Source organism: the organism of the source record quoted next, unplaced genomic scaffold (assembly GCF_019419815.1).
Source record: "Pyrus x bretschneideri cultivar Hongxiangsu unplaced genomic scaffold, Pyrus_bretschneideri_v1 Contig23, whole genome shotgun sequence".
In the NCBI taxonomy this organism is placed as follows: domain Eukaryota; kingdom Viridiplantae; phylum Streptophyta; class Magnoliopsida; order Rosales; family Rosaceae; genus Pyrus; species Pyrus x bretschneideri.
The window spans coordinates 5,011,838-5,038,863 of NW_025999535.1; the positions used below are offsets into that span (position 1 = coordinate 5,011,838).

At 36.6% G+C, this 27,026-nt stretch overlaps 4 protein-coding genes across 6 annotated transcripts; 3 read left to right on the forward strand and 1 right to left on the reverse strand.

Annotated features, from left to right (window-relative positions):
• The first annotated feature begins 2,531 nt into the window (after positions 1–2,531).
• On the forward strand, positions 2,532–7,536 carry LOC103947626 (terminal nucleotidyltransferase 4A). The gene is made up of 13 exons (XM_048585718.1): positions 2,532–3,017; positions 3,226–3,338; positions 3,439–3,495; positions 3,635–3,730; positions 3,808–3,878; positions 4,015–4,057; positions 4,505–4,585; positions 4,678–4,737; positions 5,073–5,120; positions 5,370–5,467; positions 5,621–5,669; positions 6,076–6,120; positions 6,579–7,536. The coding sequence occupies exons 1-13, from the start codon at positions 2,648–2,650 to the stop codon at positions 7,101–7,103; spliced, it is 1,656 nt and encodes a 551-aa protein (XP_048441675.1). The 5' UTR covers positions 2,532–2,647; the 3' UTR covers positions 7,104–7,536.
• Positions 7,537–8,131: 595 nt separating this feature from the next.
• Positions 8,132–11,437, forward strand: LOC103947625 (3-deoxy-manno-octulosonate cytidylyltransferase, mitochondrial). Of its 3 annotated transcripts, none has more exons than XM_048585465.1 (9): positions 8,132–8,607; positions 8,874–8,919; positions 9,527–9,613; positions 9,696–9,820; positions 9,900–10,039; positions 10,200–10,251; positions 10,382–10,492; positions 10,963–11,097; positions 11,243–11,437. In XM_048585465.1, the coding sequence occupies exons 1-8, from the start codon at positions 8,371–8,373 to the stop codon at positions 11,053–11,055; spliced, it is 891 nt and encodes a 296-aa protein (XP_048441422.1). In that variant the 5' UTR covers positions 8,132–8,370; the 3' UTR covers positions 11,056–11,097; positions 11,243–11,437. The 3 variants fall into 3 exon arrangements, with proteins under 3 accessions (XP_048441422.1, XP_048441421.1, XP_009356824.2); XM_048585464.1 differs by having other exon boundaries at positions 11,247–11,437; XM_009358549.3 differs by having other exon boundaries at positions 10,963–11,437.
• A 1,581-nt stretch (positions 11,438–13,018) lies between these two features.
• On the reverse strand, positions 13,019–14,007 carry LOC103947624 (dynein light chain, cytoplasmic). The gene is made up of 2 exons (XM_009358548.3): positions 13,637–14,007; positions 13,019–13,396 (listed from the first exon to the last, which is right to left on the reverse strand). The coding sequence occupies exons 1-2, from the start codon at positions 13,892–13,894 to the stop codon at positions 13,193–13,195; spliced, it is 462 nt and encodes a 153-aa protein (XP_009356823.1). The 5' UTR covers positions 13,895–14,007; the 3' UTR covers positions 13,019–13,192.
• Positions 14,008–19,115: 5,108 nt separating this feature from the next.
• Positions 19,116–21,194, forward strand: LOC125468151 (thioredoxin 1-like). The gene is made up of 2 exons (XM_048585467.1): positions 19,116–19,459; positions 20,631–21,194. The coding sequence occupies exons 1-2, from the start codon at positions 19,201–19,203 to the stop codon at positions 20,942–20,944; spliced, it is 573 nt and encodes a 190-aa protein (XP_048441424.1). The 5' UTR covers positions 19,116–19,200; the 3' UTR covers positions 20,945–21,194.
• Positions 21,195–27,026: the final 5,832 nt, after the last annotated feature.

The following is a 27,026-nucleotide window of genomic DNA, read 5'->3' on the forward strand; positions in this document are numbered from 1 at the left end:
TCTGCAAAATCCTCCAAACAAATTGCACAAGCAGTACACCTTGATGATCTTATTTCACAGCTTCCATAATTCACTAATGGTGGCAGTTTCTTCAAAGCCCTAAGCCTCGGCCCTCTTCCTTCATCGAAATCCGGCATGAGTCTCTTTATCACTCCCAGCCGCTGCATATTTTGCGCTATAGCTATCTGAAGGGGACTTGAACCGATGGTGTTTATTCGAGGCCCGTAAATGATGTATCCTCCCTCAAGGTCATGTTCTGGGATCATTTCTAGGAGCCAGGCAAGGGACACATTGAGAATGTGATTGAAAATCAAGAATAACAAAACGACTATTGAGATGCATGCAATGATCTTAGTTGGAAGCTCTGAAAATAGAGGAGGACCGGGTTCCGAAACGAAGGCTTCATAAAACATGTTGTACACGAGGACTATTGGTTGTGTGAACAAACTTTGATTGTCGATTGGGAGGTCAAGTGGGGAGGACATCGTAGAAGTTCAAATTCCGGCTTCAGATTTAGGGGTAAATACTTTCCGTCACTGAAGCTACAGTATAATCCGTCGCCGCCCGACTTGATTAATGTTGTGGTTAAACACATTTTTTTTAAATTTGTAGCAGCAAAAATTATATACATGGTGCAGCAAGAGGAGTTGCACCTACATTTGTTTTGGATTCTAATTTTAGAAAATAACTTGCCTATGTAAAATAGTCCTTGCTTCTTAGGAATAACCTGGCAGGGGCTGGCACTGTACATAATTATTTTGGTAACAAAAACTTTGGTAATTTTTAGAAGAATTGAAGTTAGGCAACTACTTGAAAGTCACTTTATGAAAAAATTGTTGCACACAACAAACAGTAGAAGTTAGAGACGTTGTGAGTAAGAATTTTGGGGATGAAGTAGTTAAATTACGTAATTAATCGTACTTGAAGAACTAAAGGCAGGTAATTTTACTTGATTGATAAGTTCATAATTCCCCCCTCTAAGTGCCACAATGGTTGAAGCAATATAACGATTATACCACCAACAAGGGTTGATTGAGTTGGTAATGATCATTTTTTTTGCAAAATCAAAGTCTAGGTTCAAGTTCTGCTGTTGGAAATGGTGAACAATTTGTAAAAACCAAAAACTAGAAAGATTATACCATCACTGCTTAGTAAATCTATCATTAAAATCCTTTTTAATATATAGGTATTCCTTGATATTATTATTTGACACATGTTGATTAAAAAAAATTGTTTTTTTAATGATCTTATTTTTTGACATGTGAGGAATGGTTGTGTGCTATGCCCTACTAATTCAACAACCAAAAACTTATGGCGTGCTTAATTTGATCTCAAGATGAGGTAACAATAAATTTCTTATTTTTACTTGTCTTATGTTATACAATTGATTTGAAAATTAAACAAGAACATCAAAAATAAATTAAGAATCCATTTTCGTATTTAACTTTATGTACAAGACCTTTTTTTTTTAATTGGAAATAAAAGTAAATTCAGGCTACATGGAGGAGACATTTTTATGTCCGGAACTCGGATTACGGCAAAGAAAGAGGAGGGCGGGACCTAGAGAGAGTGGAGTTTGGTGGGACTAAAAATGGGGCCGGCGGGGAGGGGTGCGTTAGGCGTATTTTTTTGTTTATGGGCCGTATGGTCGAAGTGGTCGAAACAACAAAAGTAAGAATATCTTCTCTTCAATAACAACTGAAGCCGCCCATCTCGAGTGATTGGTGAGCCATCTTGTTTATCTTGTGTGTATTTTACTTGGTTCCCTATTTCTGGAGAAGTAAAGAGATGAACTCGAGTAGATTTTAAAGGGTATGAAGCAAAGAGAACTAGACAAAAAAAAAAAAAAAAAAAAAAAAAAAAAAAAGGTCTAATCAGTGTTTTAAAAGACACACCCCAAGGCTCGCCTAAGCAGCTTTAGAGGCAGGGCAGGAGTGACAACACCTCTGCCCAATGGGAGTGGGTGAAAACTCGCCGAGGCATGGTTGAGGCGAGCCTAGATGGTTGGCAATCGTTCCCAGATCCATCCGCGATCCAAATCGAAGTCAAATGCTCTGTTGTCTGGGTAAATCGAAGTCGAAGGCTCTATCATTTGGGTTTAGGGTTGCAAGGTGTGCGACGTCTTTACGAGGAAGACGACAGCGAAGAAGAAGAGGAGGGAATTTTATTTTTTTAAAGACTTGGTCCAAACGATGTCGTCTTGGCCAAGTCTTTAATTTTTTTTTTTTAACGACTTGACTCAAAACGACATCGTTTTAGCCAAGTCTGTTTTTCTTTTATTTTTAAAACCTCAAGAGTCTCATGTTTCCCCTGTTTTTCTTCGTAGTCCATTATTATTTAAGGTCTCGTAAGGCTTCGTCTCGCTTCTAGACGGGGTTATTCATGGAACGGCTTGTCCACACCTCCGTCTTTTAATACATTGGGTCTAATAGACAAAAAAAATTCATATGTATATCAATAAATTTATTTTGTGCTGTCGAGATTATTTTTCATATTTCCCGTACGTAACAGAATCATTATTTGACTAATATTCAAGTTTCTTTGTGTTGTTAGAAGAAACATGGTTACAGCTTACAAAGTATAAACCCTCACAAGTCACAAGATTCGCAAACCCCAATTCCCGTACGGCCGTATCCACCACTGTAACATGGAGGAGCCGCCGACCCAAAGCTTTCTCTACGAAACCCTACCCGCCCTCTCTCTTCCCACCCCCAACCAATCTCCGCCGCCGCCCGAGGACCTCGAACCCTACTCCGTTTTCCGCAACGAAATTACTCTCTCCACTCCCCAATGCGCTCCTGTCGACACTGCCGCCCCCGATTTCTTCTCCCTCGACGTTGCCGCCGATGAACCAGACCCAATTCGTGCCTCCTTGTCTTCTGTCCGCCTAGCCGAGCCATGGCCGCCGCTTCACCAATCCGAGCCCACGACGCCGGCTCCTCAAGAGCCGAAGCTCGAGAGCGGGTGGTTTCGCGGCCATTGTAAATTCAGGAGCCCTATGCTTCAGCTTCATAAAGGTACTTTCTGCAATTTTAACTGCATGGATACATACATACATACATACATACATATATGTACTTATACACGGAGAAGAAAGCTCATATTTTTTGTTTGGTTCTTTTACTTGTATAGAAATTCAATGTATTTCTAAGGAGAAAATTGTGTAATTGTAATCTGGTGTATATATGTAACTTCAGATTTGTGTATCTGTTTTGGATATTGCAGAGATTGTGGATTTCTGTGATTTTCTGTCTCCAACTCCAGAAGAACAAGAGGCACGCAGTGCAGCAGTAAAACGGGTCTCGGACCTTATCAAATATATATTTCCTCGGTCCAAGGTACTTTCTTTTTTCTTGTTTGGGTGCAGAAGTGCGGGTGTGTGTGATTTTAAGCACGACAAAGTTCAGTGAATGTTGTTCAATGAATGTTGCTTTATAGGTTGAAGTTTTTGGGTCCTTCAAGACGGGGTTATATCTTCCCGCTAGTGATATTGATGTAAGTATGTTGATCTTTATGCTAGTATAAGTTAGGAACTGAAGTTTGAATTTGCATTTGAATTTTGTTATTCTTGTCTATAATGCATGCTCAAGTGTCCATATAAGTGACACATTTGGTTGATTGGTATTGCTCGTAGGCTGTCATTATGGGGTCAGGCGTCAAAACACCACAGGAAGGATTGAAGGCCCTTTCTAGGGCATTGTCACAGATGGGATTGGCAAAAAGGATACAGGTGTGCCTCAAGTTTTATTTGAAATATTATTGCGGACAAACTTCAGCTTCTGTATTTGTTCTATGTGGATTCCGCAGGTGATTGGAAAGGCTCGTGTACCCATTATTAAGTTTGTAGAGAAAACAAGTGGCATTGCATTCGACATAAGGTTTACTCTTCTATCTTTGGCAATATGGTTTGGTTTAATAATACTACAATGTATTGATAAGCAGTGCCTGTGATAGGTTCAGCTTAATTGACATGTTCAAATAAGTAAATTGATAATTTTATATCTTCCTTCACAGTTTTGACATAGAAGGTGGACCAAAAGCTGCTGAATTTATTCAGGTTTGTTGCATATTCTGTCATCTACTATGTATTGGAAAGAATATTGTAGTTTCTTTAATATAGATCAAAGCCTGGCTATGTGCCTTTAGACAATGTTAACCTTGTCGTTTGCAACTTTGTGCTTTGATCACTGTTTAATATGGTTTCATATGTAGTTATGGTATTTTGAACAATAGTTATATAAGAATGTTTGTAGTGAAAGAATATTACAGAAGAGTGGCAAGCAGTAGTAAATGATAACTTGGTAAGCTGTGCAATTAAATTTTTTATTAATTTGCTAAGTTAAACGTTGGAAAGTCAGAGAATATCAAACAATATCTTTCACCTAGTAAAAGAAAAACAGAAAAGCTACGTGAGGAATCAGTTATAGTATATAGGTTACATATAAAGCAAGAGACCTTAACTATCTCCAGTCTCCTTTGACACTATCCTGTGGTCCCTTTTCAGGATGCAGTATCTAAGTGGCCTCCTTTGCGGCCTTTATGTTTGATTTTGAAAGTATTTTTACAACAGAGAGAGCTAAATGAGGTATGACTTTCCAGTCTAACAGATTAAGTTGTCTTTCTTTTTCTTTATTCTTTTTCCAGCGAGCTAATTCAAGATTCTGATAACACATGCAGGTATACTCTGGTGGATTAGGTTCCTACGCTCTCCTTACAATGATCATGGCAATGTTGCATGTGAGTGATTCTTAAATATGCATATTAAGATTTGATGCGATTCTTTCTTGCATTGTATATATCTGTAATGCATGGCTCTTGTTTGGATCTGTAAACATGCTGCTTCATTGAGTATTGCAGTGGAAGACAATGGATCAACCTAAGATTGCAAATGAGATCCAAAGAGAAATTATTGAAAATTGAATGAAATAGTGCTACACAAAATATGATCTTGTGTTTGGATGATAGATAAGCAACCAACAACTTCTGTAATTGTGAAATTCAGATAAATAGATCAACTTCCTCATGATTAGTAAATTTTTCATCCCTGATTTATATATTAATTTATGCTACAGAGCCTCAGGGAATGTCGACCTCCGGAACAAAACTTGGGAGTTCTTTTGGTAAGTATTTCTAGATCAAGTAGAAAGAAAACTTTGGACCTTTATTATTGCTTAAAATCACAAGTCAAATAACTTGCACTCTATCCCAGGGTTTGTAGTAAACTGTAACCAGAATTTGGTGGACCATAGAATTCACTTCATTGTTCTAGTTCTTAACCTCATATCACAGTATAGGATTTGTCTAAGGGATATGAAAAGTCAGTGAGTCTGTTGCTTATGTTTTCGTTTATCTGTTTGTTTCTGAAATAGGTAAACTTCTTTGATTTTTATGGACGCAAATTGAACACTTCAGATGTTGGTGTATCGTGCAATGGCGCAGGCACCTTTTTCAAAAAGAGTGTAAAAGGGTATAAAATAAACAACCTTCTTGAGAAAGTGATGATATTTTTCTCTCAGATTCTTCTCTCTCTCTCTCTCGCTTTTTTTTTTAATGTACAATTTGATTATTTCTTTTGATCAAAGTTATAGCTGACTGATGCAATTGATTGGTCCTTTCTCAGGTTCTTATCCAATGGACGACCTTTTCTTCTTGCCATTGAGGACCCCCAGGTCAGTTCGTGATTTCATTCTGAATGATTATTTTGTAGGAGACTGGAAAAATCAAAGCACTTAATTAATTATGCTATCTTCTTTCTTTGAAGTGCTGCTTGGTTTTTTCTATTTCCAGTTAGCATGTGTATAAGTAATGCTAGTTTGACATTCCCAGGGTGGCCTCCGAATAATTGGATTAATCCCTACTCTAGTTAACTATTTGCTTGCAAGGAAGTTGATTGACATGGTCAAAAATAATGAATTTTATGTGAACCTGCTGTTTTAGTAAATTACAGTCTTTCACTTCTCTGGGCCCTGTTGCAGAACAGTGTCAGGGATCAGAAAGAACTTAAATCAATAGGGGTGATGATCCTTGTTTCTTTCTTCAGATATAATTGACCATTTTTTATGTTTTATTATATAGGCACCGGAGAATGACGTCGGGAAGAACTCCTTCAACTATTTTCAGGTTGCTTGAATGATTTATGATCTCTCACCCTCCACTTTTCCGCTGGGTACCTTAATATACATTTTATAAAGTTTAATGATGTAAAGTGTCGATTTGATTGATGACCAGCTGCGGGTTAAGCGATTGTTGTTCAGTAGTACTTGTCAAACAGATCTTTTGTGTGTGCATGTGCTCATGCAGTTACACAAAAGTTCGCATACATTGCTCTTTGTTGCCCATAAGGCCTCAAAGGTTCTGGAGCAGACATGTCAGTTTATAGTTAATACATGTCTGAGGTGCCTGAGTGCCATATGTTTATGGTCGCACACTTGCACTAGTGCATTTTCATTGGCTTCAAGCAGTTAGACAGTTAGCTTGCAACACTTGCAAATCCAAATCTTATAATTTACTGATCTCTCATTTACTTACTCCACCTCCCATCATTTCCTCCCTCACGTCATTTTTTATATATGTTTCAGATTAGATCAGCTTTTTCAATGGCTTACACTACATTGACAAACCCTAAGGTCATTATGGGCCTAGGGCCAAACAGGAGCATTCTCGGTACTATAATTAGGCCTGATTCGGCATTGGTGGAACGCAAAGGGGGGCCTGGAATGGTAACTTTCAATAGCTTGCTTCCTGGAGCAGGGGAGCCAGTTCAGCTAGAACATGATCCACAGGAGTTACTGGGCAATTGGCAATTTGATGATGGAGATGATCCCCTGCCACGGGGACATGATTCTGCTGCAGGTGACAGTGGGCAATCATCAGGAAAAAAGAGAAAAGCTTCTTTTAAAGAAAATTCCGGTAAGAAGGGCAAGGAATATGGGGAGGTGGGGAAGAAGATCAGATATGAAGAAAATGGCTCTAGGAGAGAGAGGAGCAGGCATGAGGAAAATGGATCAAGGAAAGACAAGGGAAAAAAGAAGATGAGGAGACGGAGACATTCCCAAGATGGTGCCAATAGTTTTGGTCCTTATGGTGGTGCATGGACTCGGTAGAATCCTTCTCGTGCCTGTAAGTTGCCATGTTCTTGAGGTGGCTGATTTTCTTTTCCACTGCTAGTGGAGGTCCGATGAGCTTTGCCATTCATTGACGAAAGACGCTACGCAACATGCTGCCGTTCACTCAGAATGGAAATGCAGTACTGAGTTAGGCTTCTGTTATCTGTGCTGACATTGACTGCTCATTTACAGCATTTACATGCATAACCGGCGTGTGTTGAGCTTCCGATGAGTTACTTACCATACCCGCAATGCAGAACATTGAAATATGTTCTGCAGGGGAGACTATTCATTTTTCGACATGGTGCAGTGATCCGAGTGTAACATGTAGCCCGTTGAGTTGCCTTTTCTTTTCGCTCGGAAATGTAACAGAAACTTAATATTATGTTGTTAATTCTTACTCAATGGAAAGATAAATTTAACGCCGTTACTTCTCTTGCCGAACATGATCTCATCTTGGGTACCAAATTACCAATCCCACTGGGTGGGAGAATGGTGTGAGGAAATTTTCTACTTGCTAACTTGTTCTATGCATCGACTCCCAAATTTTGGACCTTAGACTTTAACCCCTGTCTTGGAGACTTGGAACTTTACACTTGGGCATTAGTAACCTAGGGCCTAGGCTCGAGATCTATATTCGGGTAAGGGCTGGGATTCAGATTGAAAATTCAAGCGGTTATTTGATAATAATTTTGTTTTAACTTTTTGCTTTTTATTTATACCTTCTTTCTAATCTGAAAACTTATTTGGTAACTATTCTCAGTTAAAAACTTGAAATAAAAAATGGAGAGTTAATTTTTTTAGTTTTCAAAAGTTGGGTTTCAGATTTTCAGCTTTGTTAAAAAAATGAAAACTTAAAACTGAGAATTAAAATTAAAAACTAAAATAAGTCATCAAACAAACTCTAAATAATAAACATGACATTCCAACTAAAAATCAATGTCACGAGAACACGTGATCCATGCTATATTAACAACTAGAAAATATGAACAGAATGGAGGAACTTGCTGAAAAAATACTAGAGTCAAATTGCAAGATAAATTCAAGCGAGCCAAAGCGTTAGCAACCAAATTCGTTTCTCGATAGACATATAAGATCAAACGCCCTATAGAATCAAGTGCAAGTCGGTTGATCCAACTTCCAATTACCCAAAACGACCCGTTTCAAACAGGTGAAAAGTATAAATACCCCAAGAAAACCAGAAATCTTACCAAACTGAACGACGGCTGCGTTCACTCTGTTCAGTGAGATCAACATCATCCCAATGTCGTCGTGCCTGTCGTCGTCGTCGTCGTCTGGATCTTGGAACAGCACCAAGGCATGGATCGTTCACGGAATCGTCGCCGGAGTTGCGGTTGCGGCGGCAATTGGGGCCCGGGCCTACCTGGGTCCGACTAGGAAGTTCCGGAGCCGGGTAGTCGGCATTATACCCGCTCGCTACGCTTCTTCTCGTTTCCAGGGCAAGCCCCTCGTTCAGATCCTCGGAAAACCCATGATTCAGGTACCTCGTTTTACCTTAAAAACATGTAATTTAATGATTTTTTTTTCTTGAAAATCTTTGTTTGTAAGAAATTTTTGATATCTAATGTCAAATGGCAACTGTCTAAATTTGAATTTTGTTATCAATTTCAATGAAAAATTGGGATTCTTAAGCATCTTGGATCTAAAGCGTCGTGTTTTTTTTTCCTAATAAAATAAAAAATTGGGAATTTGGTATTGTGATTGGGAAACATTTGACATGTAACTATTTTTTATGTTATTTAACAGAGAACATGGGAAAGGGCAAAACTAGCAAGTACATTGGATCATGTTGGTATGTCTACTCATTTGATTTCCATGCTATTTAGTTTCGTATTTATTGTCGGATTTCATTGTTAGACAGTAGCTACATTGTTGAGGCATTTCGTTAGATCTAGCAAGTTTTTTGAGGCATCCAAAACCCCGCGTCGTCATTTGAACTTTAAGCACCCTATCTGAACTTCTGCCAGCTGATTCGATGTGGTGCTTGTCCAATTCCCGTATCCAGTACAAGTAACATCCTTGATTTTGGTTGAAAGAGGAAGACCAGAGTCGGAAACCATTCGTCTGGCTTTTTTCGTAGCTTCAAGAGCTTGTTCCAGCTGAGGCATTTTTAAACTCTGAACAACACTCACCTTTGTGGAGATCTTCGATAAACGAAGCAACCCCAAGGACTTAGGTTGGTTTAAATAGACCAGATGTGATGTAGGCTTTGGTCCAATCTTCAATTCTCTTAATACCTAAGTGACCTTCCGTTCTAGGCCTTAACGCTTGCATACTCGTGATGGCATTAAGTTTTGCTTAATGCCTACAAGAGCAATAAGAAGGCTTCATGAAATTTTGTGAAGTGAACTCTCTATATTTATATGTGCGAAACTTTATTATTACCTTCCTTTGTGTAGTTGTGGCAACAGATGACGAGAAGATTCGAGAATGTTGTCGCAGTTTTGGAGCTGATGTCATAATGACCTCGGAATCCTGCCAGAACGGTATGCACCTTGGTTTTTGTTTTCGGATAACATAAATAATTACATTTTAGGGTAGTTTATGTTCTGTTTTCTGAACTTAAAGGTACCGAGCGTTGTTCTGAAGCAATTGAGAAGCTCGAGATGAAGTATGATATAGTTGTCAACATTCAGGGGGATGAGCCTCTTATTGAACCTGAGATAATAGATGGAATTGTTAAAGCTTTGCAGGTAAGTAATTTCTCCTTTCTTGATTTCGAATGTGATGACATTCTTCGTTATTTACTGGGTTTTTTTAAGATCTTGTCAGGCAGCTCCAGATGCAGTGTTTAGCACTGCCGTCACGTCATTAAAACTTGAAGATGCAATGGATCCAAATCGAGTGAAATGTGTGGTGAATAATAGTGGTTATGCCATCTACTTTTCAAGGGGGTTGATTCCATTTAACAAGTAAGCTTTTGCTTATCTGTTTCTGTTTCTTGTGTTCTATCTTTAATCATAGTGGTTCGGGTAAGAGATTTTCCTTTTTCATGAAATTATTTATATTATGGCGAGTAAGCTTTTTCATGAAATTATTTAGCTAGACTTGACTAATTGTCCTCTGATACAGGTCAGGAAAGGCCAATCCACAGTTTCCCTATTTGCTTCATCTTGGAATTCAGGTATTAGATTGACATTTTACTTTGTGACAAATTGTGCATGGCTGCATTGTTCATGATCGTATATTATTTTATACCATTTGTACTGGTTTTTAACTTGTGAGCTTATTACTCTCCGCTCCTGTATTTTCAGAGCTATGATACAAAGTTTCTAAAGATATATCCAGAACTTCAACCTACTCCTTTGCAACTAGAAGAGGATCTGGAGCAGCTTAAGGTCCTTGAAAATGGGTATAAGATGAAGGTATAAAAAGATCCGTTCTTCTTCCCTACTTTCATGACATTGCGTTGCTTTCTTGTTCCATTTTGTTGATCTTACCCGTGTTTTCTTCTTCTTGTTTTGTGGTATGTTAAATTCTAATTTTATTCAAGTCATATTTGACATTGATGCAGTCATAAAACTTGATATAATAAATATAACTATGCTTCATGGGTATGAAGTCCTTTATGTCGGTGGCATGAATATTCAATACCGTACGATGATTAAATAAGTTAGTTCGTCAAAATGCTATCAGTCACTATCATGGCACTCTCAAACGCTACTACCCTCAATCCAATAGGAAAAAGAATTGAAAATTTCAGATCTTTTGCCTGAGGTAGTGGATCTCGTCAAATTTGACGTGAAAAATCCAACGTACGAGGATGTGATTACGTGGACGGTTTCTTTTGCTTAAATGTAGATGTCCAAAACTTGACATGGTTCTACGTTTGCAGGTGATTAAGGTCGACCATGAGGCTCACGGTGTTGACACCCCAGAAGATGTTGAAAAGATTGAATCTCTGATGCGCGAAAGGAACCTGTCTTAGGAGTTGTAGTTTGCAGCAGTATATCAGACCATGGAAAAAAGAGTATGTCTTCCGTAGACTCGTAATTATTGTGATAATACAAGACGGTTGAGGTCTAGTCAAACAAACAGAAGAAATTGACCAAAATAACAATTAAATAATAATTAAAATATTAATATAAAATATCTTTCTTATATGTACAAAAAAGCCAGAAGGATAGAGATATGAATTTTGGGAAGATGAACATGACACACAGGAGGGGGAGAGAGAGGACCACTGGGATGGATTTGTGAGGTTTAAATTTCGTGTTTGCGTGTAGTTTTGGAATTTGCAGACTGAAATTGTCACTCATGAATCTTTATGTACAAAATGTAATGGAAAAGACCTTGATTTGGCTTCTCAATGAACACCAAATCTCTCTCTCTCTCTCTGACTTTGTTTACCAACCTTGCCGGAAGTCATCATTTCCCTACATTTTTCACGGCCAAGCATCCAAAAGTAGCGAGGCTAAGTTTTTCACAACATTCATCACGACTGCAATTTCATTCGAGTCTCAGTGGTTTCACTTTTGGTCAAATCGGATAAATAGTCCATGTGGTTACAAGATATTTGGAAGATAGGTCACGTGGTAAAAAAATTTGTATTTAAACTCCTGTAGTGCAGTTCGTTAGCAAATTTAGTCCAAAAATGATTTTCCTGATAAATGTTCACTAAATGTATTGGTAAAATTTTAATTTGATGTGGTGTTGTGAAAATCAATATTTTAGTACCAATAAATTACCTTTTTTATACCAATTCATCCATCATTTTTATGGTGGGGGATTTTGCTTTTATTTGTTGATTGATTATACTGAAATTTAAAAGAAAAAGAATCTAGCTTTCTTATTCTTGGTTGGGTTGTTGCCATTCAATGGAAATACCTGATCGTTCACTACTAAGATCAAATAGACAAATTAGGTACTCATGGGTTTTGGCCCTACGTGTTACTCATTGTTTCAACTTTCAACCATGACCCAGTTTCAACAAAATTTTCTAACGAAAGTAGCATAAGTTGTGATTTTACGCGTCGTTCACGTGCTAATTTTGTCGAACAATAGACAAAGCCAAGCCATCGTGCTTAAAATGCAAGGACGAGTAAACTACATGTTTAAATTGCGAAAATTGATATCTACGTAAGCGTATTCTCTCCCTGTACTACATGGACCAAAAGTGTAACATCCCACATCGTCCAGGGGAGTGAATCCTGTAAACCTTATATGTATATTCTCATCTCTACCTAGCACGAGGCATTTTGGGAGCTCATTGACTTCGGGTTCCATCGGAACTCCGAAGTTAAACGAGTTCATGTGAGAGCAATCCTAGGATGGATGACTCGTTGAGAAGTTCTCATGTGAGTTCCCAGAAACAAAACCGTGAGGGCGTGGTCCGAACCCAAAGTGAACAATATCGTGCTATGACGGAGTCGAGCCTGAATGTGGTGCGGGCCCAGGCTGAGATGTGACAAAAAGTCAAAACTTTTTTTTTTTTGTTATTATATACAAGCGATATTGGGAATAACGAATTCAAAATCGAAACAACTGACTTACAAGCCCCTTGCCAAAAAATAAGAACTTTTATCCCAAGAAAAACCCCAAAATGAGCAATTAAAGTTGAAATAAAGGACAGCCAACACTAAACCACTGTTCTTTACTTGTAATATATATATATATATATATATACGTATAAAGTGAGCATCCTAGAATAGTGAAACATTCAAAATACCATAAATTGCCCTTTGAAAATTACAATTGAACCAAAAGAAGCTAAAGTATTTAACCATTTTAAAAATTATAGAAAAACAAAAAACAAAACCTCCCACACTAATGAATGGCTTCACGTCTTTAGATCATTTCTTCTTCTATTTTTTTTTTAAAATAATTTTTTTAAAATATGTAAATTAATTATTTAAATAAAATAAATATAAAAAGGCCAATTGCCACACACGTGTGACAAGAGGCTAGTTGTATATAAAGCTCAAAGGTCATCACCACAAACATGTTTGTTTGTTTTAAAGAAAAAGAGAAGAAAAAAAAAGAAATGGAAAATTTTATGGGGCATGCTAGTCAAAGAAGGAGAGTAATCACAACTAACACGTCTGTCACGAGTCAACACAAAATTCTCAACAAGGACTCAAAGTTGAAGGCTTAGATGGTTGTGGTGGTCGTTGTTCCGTCACCAACTGGACCTCCGTTTTGAAGAGAAGCACCGACAGCGATTCATCGACAGAGAAATACACGAACCCGCCGGCTGAGTGAGTCACGAACGATCCAAAACTCGTCCCCACCACGCAGTGCCACGCCGGTCCATACACCGAGTCAAACTCCTACGTTTTCATTAAATTTAGTTAAGTAACCCAGATTAATTAAACAAACACAGACCAATCTAACTACAGAGAAGACTTACATGGAACATGCTCATCGCTCTTGTGGCTTTCTGCTCAAATAATATAATGATATGCTGTAAGTTTCTCTTACATAACGTTACATTATTGGACCAGAACTCCACGTGTGATAATGAACCGTTGCTGTTCTCCAGAAACAAAGAGATTGAAAGTATCATGTACCTTTTTGAGAGCTCGAGCGAGGTGTGTTGGGTTGAGACGAGTTTTGGGGTTTGGTGGTGAGTCGAGGAGTGATCGGGTGTGGCGGAGAGCGTGGTTTTGCATGTGGGCAGGCATGTCAGATGATCTCAACCGTGCATTGAGGGTGATGGCAGTGACAGCAAGCTTGATCTGGTCTTGTGGTTCTTGTCGTTGTTGCTTCGATATTTGCATGGCTTGGCCCTGGTGTTGCTTCTCTTTGAGTTTCAGAGCTTTTTCCATGTCTTGTGATCAAAGTAATGGAGTCTAAACCAAAATGGAAGAAGAAAATAGGACAAAAAGGGAAAGGGAAGGACTCAGAAAAAGAGAGAGAGAGAGAGAGAGAGAGAGAGAGAGAGAGAGAGAGAGAGAGAAAGAGGGAGTTGGTGGGGGTTTGAATTTTGACTGACAATATTATTATTGGGTACAAATGAGATTTTAAGTACCATGAGGTACAAACTATAGAAAATAAATGAAAAGGAAAAACTATATGTAGGGTTAAATGAAACAACAGTGCCAGGGTTTATATTGGCGGAATTATATCTGCTTCGGACCTTAGTATCCAGAGCTTAGGGATCAAATTATATGGACCACTGATTGGTGTGTAAAAGAAATCAAAACCGTTGATTTTGTGTGGTGAACTAGGAAAATAAGTTAATAGGGACCATTAGATTGAATTTGTGCAGTCTAGATGATTTGATCTCTAAGCTTCGGAGCGGATCCAATTCCTAGATTGGCTTTCACAAGCTCCGATAGGATTTGTATGTCAACGCAAGAAAAGTAATGATTTCTACTCTTATTTTCAACTTGTGTTTTTTTTTTTTTTTTTTGGTGAAGAAATTAGAATCCAAGCCCTAGTTGCCAATATGCTATGATTAAAACCTTGTTGAATTTTAATTTCTGATCAAAGTCCCTAGACTTTGTACACATCAGTATTTACACATATTTCCATGTCAGCTTTTTATTCAATTTATTAAAAATTTATAAATTATCTCTCATATCATTCATTAGCACTCTCAAAATAATTAAATAGCATTGTAACTGAAACTCCTAGATTTCAGTTGCCCAATTCAGGCTATTCCGTTTTTGGTTTTTACGTTTGCATTCAAATTCATCAATTCAAATTTCGCCAAAATTTGAGCCGTACCCATATGTTCTCCACGAGCATTCAAACAAACGCAGATTTTTGCAGAATGTTTGAAGATACCACGTCCGCTTTTTCTTACATCAGAGAGACCTTGTAAGTCTTTTAAATGGGTAATCTTTGTACCATAGTTCTACCCAATCAGAGGTATTTCAAGCGGAGAAGAACTGCATTGCATTTGCAGAGGAACTTGGAGATCCTCCGACCAGTTCAAGGGGGTTATTTTTTTACTTTCTTTTTTAACAAGGTGTTTTTGTATCTTCAATTAACGACTTGTATTTGAATATGCGAGCATTTCGTTTTAGCTTGTATTTTTGTTTACTGCAAATTTCTGGTATGCACAACAAGTGTTTGTAAAAATGTTTGAATAAGTTTTTTTTTTAACTTTATGAGCCTTAAGAGGCCAGGCGTGGGTACAATCTTAATGCATTGGGTACCTTTTCTGTTAGCATACATGGAGACTTCACATCAGCTTTTCAATGACAGACTTCATGAAGTCTGTCTTGGATACAAACCATAATCGAAAACATAATAGCTTGAATTGGGGGACTGAAATTTGGGAATTTCTGCTACAATGCTCTCCCATTATTTTGCTGTGATAATGAGTGATATGAAGTATAATTTATAAATTAAAAAAATTAATAAATAAAACAAAAAGCTGACATGGAAATATGTGAATAATAAAATGCTGATGTGTACAAAGCCTAGGGATCTTGATTAAAAACTGAATTTCACTCAAATAATTATACTAACTAAGGACCGGATACAAAGTGTCATTTTTTTTAAATAATTGAAGAAGATGAATGAACAAAAATTATTAAGCGTTTGAGGTAAAAAACAGGTGTGTACAGTCCTTTTCTTAAACTAAACACGATAGCCATGAGGGCTTCCTGTACATAAAGCATCATACAACAACACATGTCTAGCCGGAGGGGATGTCCAATTTACACCAGAAGGGATAGAGTGCGATAAAATTAGTCTTCCACCAAACATGACTAAAACTAATAGACTCAAGAAATTAGACTGCGATGCAGAATGCAATTAATAAGAGCTTCGAATCACGCTCAACATTGATAAACCTTAAACCAAGTTTTTGTGAATGAAGAAGACCCATTTTTTGCTCATAAAGTCTTCTTGTATTTCTAATGCAAATGGAGTGCGGAAAAAAAAAACAATAAATTTATTTGGTTCGAATTGCGGAATAAGAAAGAAACTTTAGAATAAGTCTCGGAGGTTGATCTTGATCATTCGTACTTACCATGAGAACCTAAAATATCTGACCAATAGGAACACGCCACGTGTAGAACTTATCAAATATAACTATTCTGCCCTTGACAAAATATGCAAACCATTAGTTAAATCCCAACGGGCTAACGGGCCACAGTTCTCTACAAAGGTCCTAAAAACCTACAATCAATAGTCCTCCGAGCCCAATCATCCCAAAAGGTCCAATAAGAGTGTGTAATGGGTTTGCCTGTTAATCTCCTAGCATGTCAAGATTCTCTGAAAGCATAATCCAGGAATCTCAGAGGAATATTCTCCCATCAATGTGTAGACTAGGTAACAATCTGCTATCAGGTTCAATGAAATGGGTGCTAGAGTTAACTGATCAGTTCTCTATAAATAGCCAAGGTCAACCGCTTATTATGGTAATAAAAAACTCTCAACACACTCTTATTACTTCTTACACTACTTAGGCTGCATCATAGGCACTCTGGCTAACACCACATTGATGTTAGTCTACTCCGTTTGTCTCTTCTTTGTGCGTAGATTTTTGTCAATTCAAGCCGAGGCGAAAAATTTCTCCCACACCTACTAAACCACTAAATAAGATTGACAAATATGCCTTCAAGAAATATTTTCCATACAATTGGCTTTTTTTTTTTTCTTCAAATTTTACTCTTAGCAACTCTTATATTCAAAGTAAATTGTTGTCTAATTAAACCACTAGTTAGAAATATTTGGAAAAGCTCTATTGCTATTTCATGAGGCAATCCACATCGATGTCAAACACACAAATGCATGAGTAATTTGAACTTTTTTTAATTGGTTAAATTATTAATTGTGTTTATTTTGACAAGTCATGGACTATTGGTGATGGTGTATCTATCTGCAATCTGAGAGTCCGTGTGCAAAATATAACACGATAAGAGCATGGAAATAATTTATAAGGGTCTGCATTTTTCTTGTTGACCCGATTGTCCTCTTCTATAATCCATTCTTCTCTTTCTTTCTTTTTTTCATGGAAATTGAAGTTAAAAGCTTTTCCCAATATTATAAATTAATAAAAAAACTTTTGTTTATAGCAAGAATAACCATCATTAAAAAAAGGGCAGCTACTACTTTTATTAGGTCAAGAAGGACAGCACCACTATTTCCCATCTTCGTGATATGTTCGCATGCACACCGGGAGTTACCATTACTTTTAGCAGTCTTTTATAAACTTCGTGATGCATGATCCGATGAGATGGAGATTAGGAGGAGAAAAGAGTTCACCATCACGTAGCCTTTTAATTTAATAATTTATTGTAAGATTTAACTTTTATTCTATATGACAATGTATGATGATTCGAAAGTTATAATTGTAATAAATTTATTTCATGTAAGTTGCTCTTCTCCTATTGCATACCTCTTAAATCTTAAACGTGCAACAGTAGATGACATAGGTCAAGAAAAAGACATGCCGTTGTATATAGAACACCAAGAAAAATTAATAGACATTGGAAATGACACATTTTTTTAAGAAATCTAAGTTTTTGAAATATGAGAATTAACAATAAATATGTTTGAAGGTAACAACACAAGAATGATGTGAAAGGCATCAAGCAGAGACAAGGAGCAATTTCCGACGTCTTTTTCAAGTAATAAATTGCTGCCACAGTTTCCTCAGCCTGCTTTCCACAAATAGGAAAATATTAGAGATTCTAGAGATTATGCAATCGTACTCGTTCATCGTATATAAATAGTACTTAACGAAAACTGATCGTACGATGTACGATGAAATGATTGCTGGATCCTTAGGATCCCTAAGAAATAGAAGAGGATCCGGTCCAAATCTTTCCCAACAAAGGCCCAGGATCAAGTGATCCGAGCCGTTGAAATTTGATCCAACGTCTACAATTATTATAACTTTTAGAGAGATCTCTTGTTTGTAACTATTAGATCAAATTTCAACGGTCCGAATTACTTGATCCTAGGCCTTTGATGGGAGAGATCCAAACCGGATCCTCTTCCAACAAAAACAAACTTGCAAAAGATAGTTATCCTTACATTTAGATTTTTTTTTGTCAAAATGGTCTTTAAGATTAACATAACTCTTCACTTTGATTTCTGAGATTTAAAATTGATATAATTTGTCCCTGAGTTTGTCCACCGTTAATTACTTTAGTCATTCTATAAAAAATTTCCGTCAAATAAGAAAAAAATAAAAATCAAAACTTTCCATCATTGAGGGTATTTTTGTCATTTTGATATTTATTTAATAGAGATTTTTCAAGAATGACCAATGTGATTGACGGCGGACAAACTTAAGAACCAGTTCTATTGATTTCAAATCTCAATGATCAAAATGAAGAGTTATGTCAATCTTAAGACCATTTTGCCAAAACGCCTTACATTTGTTTATGTCACATTTTGCACCTTCGTAACTTTTGGGTGGGGGTATTTTGGTTCATGTTCTTCTTTTTTTTTCCTTTTTAGATTTAGGAAAAATAACATGTAAAATTTTAAATTGTTACACTTTTATTATTTTTGTCAAAGTATTAAATTAATTGTTGTTTTAAAAAAAAATATATTTCTTGTTCATGTGACGCACTGCTCACCAAGTGTTATTGTTTCCAAATAAACACATGGATAACCTTGATGATTAGACCATTCATCTTCAATTCACCACATGATTCAAATATTTCTCCCTCGTAAATTAATAAAGAGTATTACTTTACGAGAAATGCTAGGAAGATTAAAATTTTAAATTAAATTTACAAACCAAATGATGTGATTGTAGATAATTAAATTAATAATAATTAAATATCGATTAACGTTCTTATTTTTTATTAATAGCACTTACAAATTTAATTTAAAATTTTAATTTTCCTAACATATTCTTACTTTACATTGGCAAATGTAAAAAATAAATAACCATATTATAGAGTATAAAAAATAAAAAATGTCGTTAGTACTGAGGTGTCATAGTATGATTGGTGACTTTAACACAACGCAAATTGCAAAGAATCAAAGCAGGATATCTCCGCACTCGTCCTCAGTTATCGTCTCAGACTCTCATCCATTGACCTTTGCTGCCCACACTCTCCTCCTCTCCCCAGTCCACTCGCTGCTGCTTTTTCCGTCCCCATCAACTGCTCCGTCTCCATCATCTCTCTCTATAGAGCTCCGACCCTCTGCGGTCATGGCTACAGTCCTCGACTCCGTCGTCGCTCCCCGATCCTCCGCTCTCCCTTCTTCAGCCGCGCTCTCTCCGATCGCGGCTCCCTCCTCGCCCTCGTCCTTGTCCGCCGGCGCTCGGTTGCCTCGCTACAGAGGCCTCAAGGTGGGATCGGCTCTCCGAACTCGCTCCGGCGGATCGCTGAGTTACGGTCCTGCTTCCGGACGAGCGAGCCGCCGTGGTGGACTCGTCGTCTGTGAGGCTCAGGACACCGCCGTGGAAGGTTAGTCTTGTAATTTCGCCATCTTCAGTCATGATTTCAATTATCTTTTGTTTATTTCAAAGTTTTTTAATTTTATTTCAAGTTTCATACGTGTTTGGTTGTCTGGAAAATTTTCTGTTTAATTCTCCTTCAGTTTCTTAGTAATCAGCAGATGATTTAAGTTTCATAGTCGATTTAATTTTTGTGTAGATATTGTTGAAAGGTGATAGATTGAGATTGTTTATTTGGTAAAGGTGGAATTTTAGAACTTGCAGCCAAGAAATGACCTTTACTCTCTAATTTCTGCATTAGCTGAGAAGATAGGGTTTAAGTTTTATACTCAATTTCCGAGTATTGCGTAAGTTGATGTGATTAGTGGTATTGTTTTTAGAAAGTTAAAAAATGAAAGTTACCGATCGCAAAGAAATGGGAAATGGATGATATGATACTGAAGAAATGTATTGGTTTTTGAAACATTTGAAAACTTGGGATGGACTCGTAAAAGGAAGCTAGTAGGAACCAAGGATGAGCTCGCCTTAGAAGCGTAATCAAATGGTTCTGAAGATGAAGTTTGGATTCGTAGGCAAGCTTAATCTGGTGATTTCAAGTTGTGGGTACTTGTGATTGTTTGGTTAGGCTGGTTGGGCTGAAATGACCACCGGGTAGCTAAAGACAAGCCACAGGTGAGACTGTCAAGGGACATAGTTCATGGTGACTGACCAAAATCTTCCAAAATTAAATGTTTGATTTCAGGTGGAATGTTGATGGAATGCATGATGACTGATCATAAACACAGAAGTGAATAATCAATCTAGGGACTCGGGCATGAATCTTAGTAATTCAGATTTGGAACTAAACCAACGTGTAGATATGGAGCAAATTTATGTATGCATACATGCTTACTTTTCAGTGTTCTACTTGTGAGAGTATACAAAGAAGAAACCTGTTTATTAGGCAATAGATGAAGTATAAAAGCGGTTGAAATTTTTGTGACTGAAAATATCAAAAATTTTATGAGCGAAATTGAGTTTTGATGTACAACGCGGTGTTTTTGGACTGATTGTTGCTTGCTTTACAATCAATGTCCAAAGCATTGGACTGATTGTTGCCGTTCTGCTTTCACATATTTGTCTATTACTTTTGGTTGTTAAGAAGTTTTATTTTTGACAGTATGTTTTGTGAAAAAATGCAGTGCCGGCTGTTAGTGATGCAACATGGCAGTCACTTGTCCTTGATTCTGAAACCCCTGTTTTGGTTGAATTCTGGGCTCCGTGGTGCGGGCCTTGCCGTATGATCCACCCTATAATTAATGAACTGGCAAAGCAATATGTTGGGAAGCTCAAATGCTACAAAGTTAACACTGATGAGAGCGCTTCAATTGCAACCCGGTATGGGATTCGAAGTATCCCAACTGTCATCATATTCAAAGGTGGTGAGAAAAAGGATGCCGTTATTGGTGCTGTTCCCAAATCTACATTATCCACCAGCATAGAGAAGTTCTTGTAGAGGTGGTAAGTAATAGTTGCCTTGCTGGGTCTAAGCTGCAACTTGTATCTGTTTCTTCTCTTTCGAGGTTCTTATGTCTCGGGGTTGAGATACATCTCTCCCAAAATAAACTCATGTCTGCTCCTGTATAGTTAGTTATCTGGATGACGCTGTAACTATTTCTTTCCTTTACGAGAATGTTAGTTACTCAGTAAATTATTAACTTAGTGCCTCTTTTATAATGTTAATCGTACGTGTGGATTATCTTTGACATACTTTTCCTTGTTACATACTACAATTATGTTTTCTTATCTTGTGATTGAAGATCCCAGTAAGTACCTATGCATGTAGAATTGCCTAGAAATATACGTTAGGAGGTTCTTTCAGAGCTGGTGCAATGGATAAAAGCATTCTTTCGGAAGGAAACAGTCCTGAAATTCGTGTCAACTCCTTGGGTTTACCTTTGCATTTTAGGTAATTTTCTTTCAAATTACCTTGTGGGGTTGTCCTTAGGTTTAAAAGTTTTCTAATGCCGAACTCCTCGTCGATCTAGATGTGTGCATTCTTCTTTCAAATGGCCAGGGGGCCGTTTGGCCGTTTGAGGCTGCATTAAGTAGGAAAAATTGGCTCACAGTTCATGTACTTATACTTTTGAGTTCATTTTGTCTATTATCCGCACGTTAGACGTCGCCAATTCAATATCATTCTCTACCATAGGCTACAACAACAAAACCGAAAAAAGGAAATGCCCTACACCATAAAACTCTCCTGCGTTGGATGTAGCAATGGCTTGGGGAAAAATAGGACTAGCTAGATTTTGATATTGTGGAATGGAGGATTTGATCTCGGGACCTCGAGTGCAAGGAAAAATGTTTTGAGGCCTTAACCAGCTGAAGATGCTCGTTGTTTGAATGGTTTGAATGCCAATTTAGAGAGGAAACTTTGTTCCTCTATGTATAGAGATGACTTACGCAGCTTTAGTTTATATAGACGTTCATCTTTTGGTGTTTGGTTCAAGTTGTAGTGCGTAACAATGTTCAACGTGGATTGAATTCGGACTTCATGTACATGCACAAGGCATATTTGTAGTTCCCCATTGAACTAAGGGGGAGCAAGATATTGTATGAAAAAATAACCTCAAAACGTACCTTGAAGCAACATTATCTTTCATGTTCTTCTAAACCATAGCCCACAAAATATCCAACACAATTGAATAGTTTATCTCGTGTTGGGTCGTATACAAGTCAAGGATTACACAATCATATAAATGTGTTAAAATGTGTCATTTTTGCGTTAAACAGGTTGACCAGAAACATGAACTCTATAATAAACCTAACTCTATATAAACCTTGTCATGCGGTTATGGCCAACTCAAATCCGTGTATTTCGTGTCATTTTTTAGCAGCCGCTGAAGGAATTCAGCATATCTGCAATGTAGTCCTTGAAGGGGTTGAGATTCCACTATAACATTAATTGGCAATATGGGGTGTAGCCCAACTTCTTATAAACTCATACAAGGTCTCTTCTTCTATCAATGTGGGACTCATTCTCAACATGCACCCTCACGTGTGGCGAATTTTCGAGCCTAACAAGTGAACAACACAACAGGATGAGGTGGAGCTCATGTGACCGTTTGACTTTACACGTGGAACAACATGTTCTGATACCGTGAAGACTTTAAGTATGAGAGGTGAAGCAGTTTTGGGAAACTATAAGCCATGTCCAAGAGTGCTTTTAAGATATCGAAAGATACGTTTAACCGCCTGCAAGTGTGATTCTCTATGAGAATGCATAAACTGGCGCACGAAGTCAACTGCAAATGAAAGATTAGGACGAGTCCAAGTGAGCGTTCTGAAGTGCCCCAAAGGGATGAGGGTGGGGATTAAACGCAAAAGTCGTCCTTATCGAACAAAACAAACCTCTTTGTTCAAGTCCTATCCTATGTGAACATGTATAATGCCGCAAGAGCTAGCTTTGAGGCTCTGACAGATATGGGGAGCTTTATGTTTAATTTCAACTACAATCTCCCAAAAGTCCAAATGGACTCCGATTTGGATGATGATCCTCATACGAACGTGTTGAATCTTATCCTTTTTAATTTTGTCTCGATTTACTGTCTTTATTAACATTACCTTAAACTTCGAGAATGACTTGTATGCCACAGAAATATCGTCACTGTAACGTCTCGTACTATAAAAGTTAGTCTCCTAAATTTACAGGATGGATAGTTTTCCTCATCCTCCATCAGATTATGAATTATATTGCTAAAATATAGCCAGATAAAATTCAAAAGACATAGAGTGATGATTTCGAAAAGGCTAGCATAAGAAGAAGTAGCGTCAAATACTTCACATGGTCCTGGTATATTAGTTGGATTCATATTGCACAATATGTATACGAATAAATCAGCATCTTATTTCTTAGTTTGATCTAACGGTATATCTCCCGACACGTTATAATGATGTATAATCGTAAGTTTAACATACATTGTCAGCTCATCAATAGGTTAAGCTTTTATGTTTAGTGGACCTCAAAAACATAATATCAAATATTTCTTTGTAAGAGATTCCGAGTTTGAGTCACATTCTCAACTTCTTTATTGGTTTGCAAGATACTAAGTCTGTGCATAAAAATAAACAAATTTGATACGCATTATAAGAGTTGCAATTGACACTCTGCACTCTTCCCAATTGAAAGATAATACAGGAAAAAGGAGTCTATAGGGTAAAGGAAGTCTTATTAGACTATTCATATTCAACCGTAGAAATTTCTTCCATGTCTAGATTTTGTCTATTGAAATTAGCTCCCGATTATCTCAGACTTCAGAAGCACAAATAATTCCTTTACAAGGAGATGGATTGTCTGCCTTTCCATTTCCATACTCTCTTTATGCCTTTTTGTTTATGTGGTCACGGTTAAACCATGTCAATATTTTATTTTTCTATTACTTTTTGTTTTAATATTTCTATAAAAAATTAATATAAAATATTGATATATTTAACCGTGACCATACATCACAAAAAAGTACGAAAAGTATGAAAATATATGAGAGCAGACAATGGACCACCGCTTTACAAATATCCGACTGACCATAGGCCTCCCACGGTGTCACCAAGTGTCACATTACTGTTGATTGTGATGAAAGTAATACGTGGCTCTGTGTAAAACTCCTTTGGTTTATTATATTTTCATTGAACCGTACATGAGTAACATCTATAGGGGAATGCAGATTTTCTGCCTTCATGTTTGAATGCTTTTCTCATCCTTTTCTATTTTGTACGGTTATAGTTAAATCATGTTAACATTTTATATTAATTTTTTTTATAGAAATAATAAGATAAAAAATAATAGAAATATAAAATATTGACATGGTTTAACCGTGATCACATAAATAGAAAATGATAAAAAGTACACCCAAATAGGAGGGCAAACAATCTACCTCTACTATGAGGTGATCCAAGAATTGGAGACAAATTCTAAACCCTTATTTCAAACGATACGTGCCAATTTCGATTATTGGCACCCACTAATCCTATTCTTTTTTATTTTGTAAAAGTAGAAGTCCACATGACTATCTTTACAGGGATTAGAAGGACCAGACATATCAGACCACATCATTAACGTGTATTTATATTACCTGTATTACTATTACTTTGTCAATATTGTATTGTATCAACATATTGCAAATAGGACTCTTGCTGAAAAGTAAATGACTATATTCAATATTTTATTAGATAATCAAATAAAAATTATAAGATACGTAATCAACCCGCCTATCGTTTGATTTATAATTTCTTACAACGTAGGGAATGAGTCTAGTCAACATGATTAGAAACTTCCAACTTCGACTGATTTGCGTTTGATTAAATCCATCTCAGATAGTCAAGAAGATTGCAAAGAAAAAGATCTGTCATGTCCATTATATGGGAAGAGTCCTTAATTATTTCGGATTTGGCATAGTACGAATGCTCACAGTTACGTGCATGAAAGCTCCATATGAGTTTAGATATGCATGAATTCGCAAGTGACCAAACGGATAAACTAGCATCTTCGTTGAAATGCTGGATCAATATTTGAGCTAATCCCAATGGTTGGTTTAGTGAAAAACGAGTAAAGGTTTCAAACTTCTAATCCAAATTTGAACTGTAATGATGCATTTTTTGGGATTACTAGCTTTAACGTACCATTTGATTCGGATGCCGTCTCATATGATACCAAAACTATATAAAAAAGAAGATTAATCTGTCATCAATATAAAATGCGATAACTCCACATCACATGGGCATGACAAAATATATCCCAAATTTCGTGCACAACTCCACGCAAGACCAATGTCACGTGATTTACGCTTAGAACTTGCATACTAATTATTATATATCAATTATTTACTTGTCGTAAGTTATTTAGTTGATCTGTAATTGTCAACTCTACATTCAATCAGTGTCCCACTACATTTGCATGTGGGATAGTGCGTGATGCTATCTTTCTTCTTATATTATATAGGATCTTTATTTTACTACTGTACCGGCATATATTAAAAAAAGATGGCGGTTGCATTGTCACAAACAAGTAAATAAATAGAAGAACGTTGTTGTATAATCAAATAGTTTGACAATATATAAGATGTTTACATTGTTAGACTGAATAACACGTTTAGACAAAAAAAACATTAACCTAATCGCACCGTTAGGCAAAGCCTTGAAATATGAACAAATCTTTCGTCTCACAACCACAAGAAACTACTAGAAAATAATACGACCCACAGCCAAAGATTTAGGGTTTGGCCAAGAAAACGGTGTCCGAAAAGCAATCCACGTGCATGGGAATAGTACATGAACATTTAATATGCGCCGGACACAAGCAGTTAGCTTATCGATTCAATACACACTGATCTGCTTCGGAAGAGATTTTTCAAGATAACCGGTATACGAGATGGTACATCACGTGTTATTATACAAATGGTGAAATATATGTACTAAAAATTTAATAACTTAAAAAATAAAATTTTTCATTACTTATATTAAAACACGTGGTGTACCACTTGTATTCCCGTCACAATTAAAAATTGGGAGTTTTAACAAAAAACCCGTTCACTTTAACAAAAAACCACATTTTTACACTAAAAAGTCAATCCTGGTACTATTCACTTTACCCTTTATTTTGTTATTATTATTAAAACTCAAAGTTTTCAAGCTATTTTTATTAGTTTTCTTTTAAAAATTTCTCTTGCTACTGATAGTCTGCTAGAGCAACTTCTCATTTCTTGCTTCTCAAGGTAATCAGGCTGCTGATTATAATTAATTAGCAGCTAAATCCACCTGGTACGTATAGAACTAAGACTAATTAGGTTATTTTAATTATTAAAATCACTAATTAGATATAAATACGGTTTGTAGATAATGGCCTAGTCAGCATATGCCCCAACATCCAACCCTATATTTTTTTATTAAAATATAATTGATTAGCTAGTTACATTCTTCTGGATGGTCAATGTTTCGCGAAAATAAAATCTCCATCTACTAGCCAATTTAGGATTGCTATGCTTTTTTAATAAATTATTTCTGCTATATTTTAAGAATAATTAGTTGTAAAATAAAGTAATTGAGTGTTTAATAAACTGTATTTTTAAAAGTATTGTGAGTATGAAAAACAGCGTAAAAGTAGTGTTTAGAAGGATAAATAATATCATTGTTTAGAATTAATGAGCTTACTATAGACTGTTTTTAAAAGCTACTGTCGGGAGGTTATTACTTTTTAAAAAGTAGTATATTTTAATTTTACCAAATATTTTTCTACTGCTTAACTTTAAAGTGAAGTAGTTTTTGGTGGGGAAAAAAAAAACAATACCAAACTGGTCCTTAATCTTCATTAACTTTAGTTTTTTACTTGCTTAATTAAGTTACAATTTTCCGCACTTTAAAAATTTAAACCAATGAAAACCCTAATCAGCTTTGCTTACTTACCAGCCAAATATTTTTCTTGATTTGACAATATATATATATATATATATTTTTTTTTTTCTTCACACCTTGGTGAAGAGAATGAGATGTCATTTTTACTGATTTAGTCGTAGTTTCTAGTTGCTTCTTCTCTTCTAATTCAT

Bases quoted from the DNA above. Each gene is read 5' to 3' on its own strand.
- LOC125468151 (XM_048585467.1), top strand. From the start codon at position 19,201: ATGGCTACAGTCCTCGACTCCGTCGTCGCTCCCCGATCCTCCGCTCTC. The intron at 19,460-20,630 runs GTTAGTCTTGTA...GAAAAAATGCAG, and splicing joins TCAGGACACCGCCGTGGAAG to TGCCGGCTGTTAGTGATGCA.
- LOC103947626 (XM_048585718.1), top strand. From the start codon at position 2,648: ATGGAGGAGCCGCCGACCCAAAGCTTTCTCTACGAAACCCTACCCGCC. The intron at 3,018-3,225 runs GTACTTTCTGCA...TGGATATTGCAG, and splicing joins TATGCTTCAGCTTCATAAAG to AGATTGTGGATTTCTGTGAT. The intron at 3,731-3,807 runs GTGTGCCTCAAG...TGGATTCCGCAG, and splicing joins GATTGGCAAAAAGGATACAG to GTGATTGGAAAGGCTCGTGT.
- LOC103947625 (XM_009358549.3), top strand. From the start codon at position 8,371: ATGTCGTCGTGCCTGTCGTCGTCGTCGTCGTCTGGATCTTGGAACAGC. The intron at 8,920-9,526 runs GTATGTCTACTC...TCCTTTGTGTAG, and splicing joins AAGTACATTGGATCATGTTG to TTGTGGCAACAGATGACGAG. The intron at 9,614-9,695 runs GTATGCACCTTG...CTGAACTTAAAG, and splicing joins CTCGGAATCCTGCCAGAACG to GTACCGAGCGTTGTTCTGAA.
- LOC103947624 (XM_009358548.3), bottom strand. From the start codon at position 13,894: ATGGAAAAAGCTCTGAAACTCAAAGAGAAGCAACACCAGGGCCAAGCC. The intron at 13,397-13,636 runs GTACATGATACT...ATGAAAACGTAG, and splicing joins TCGCTCGAGCTCTCAAAAAG to GAGTTTGACTCGGTGTATGG.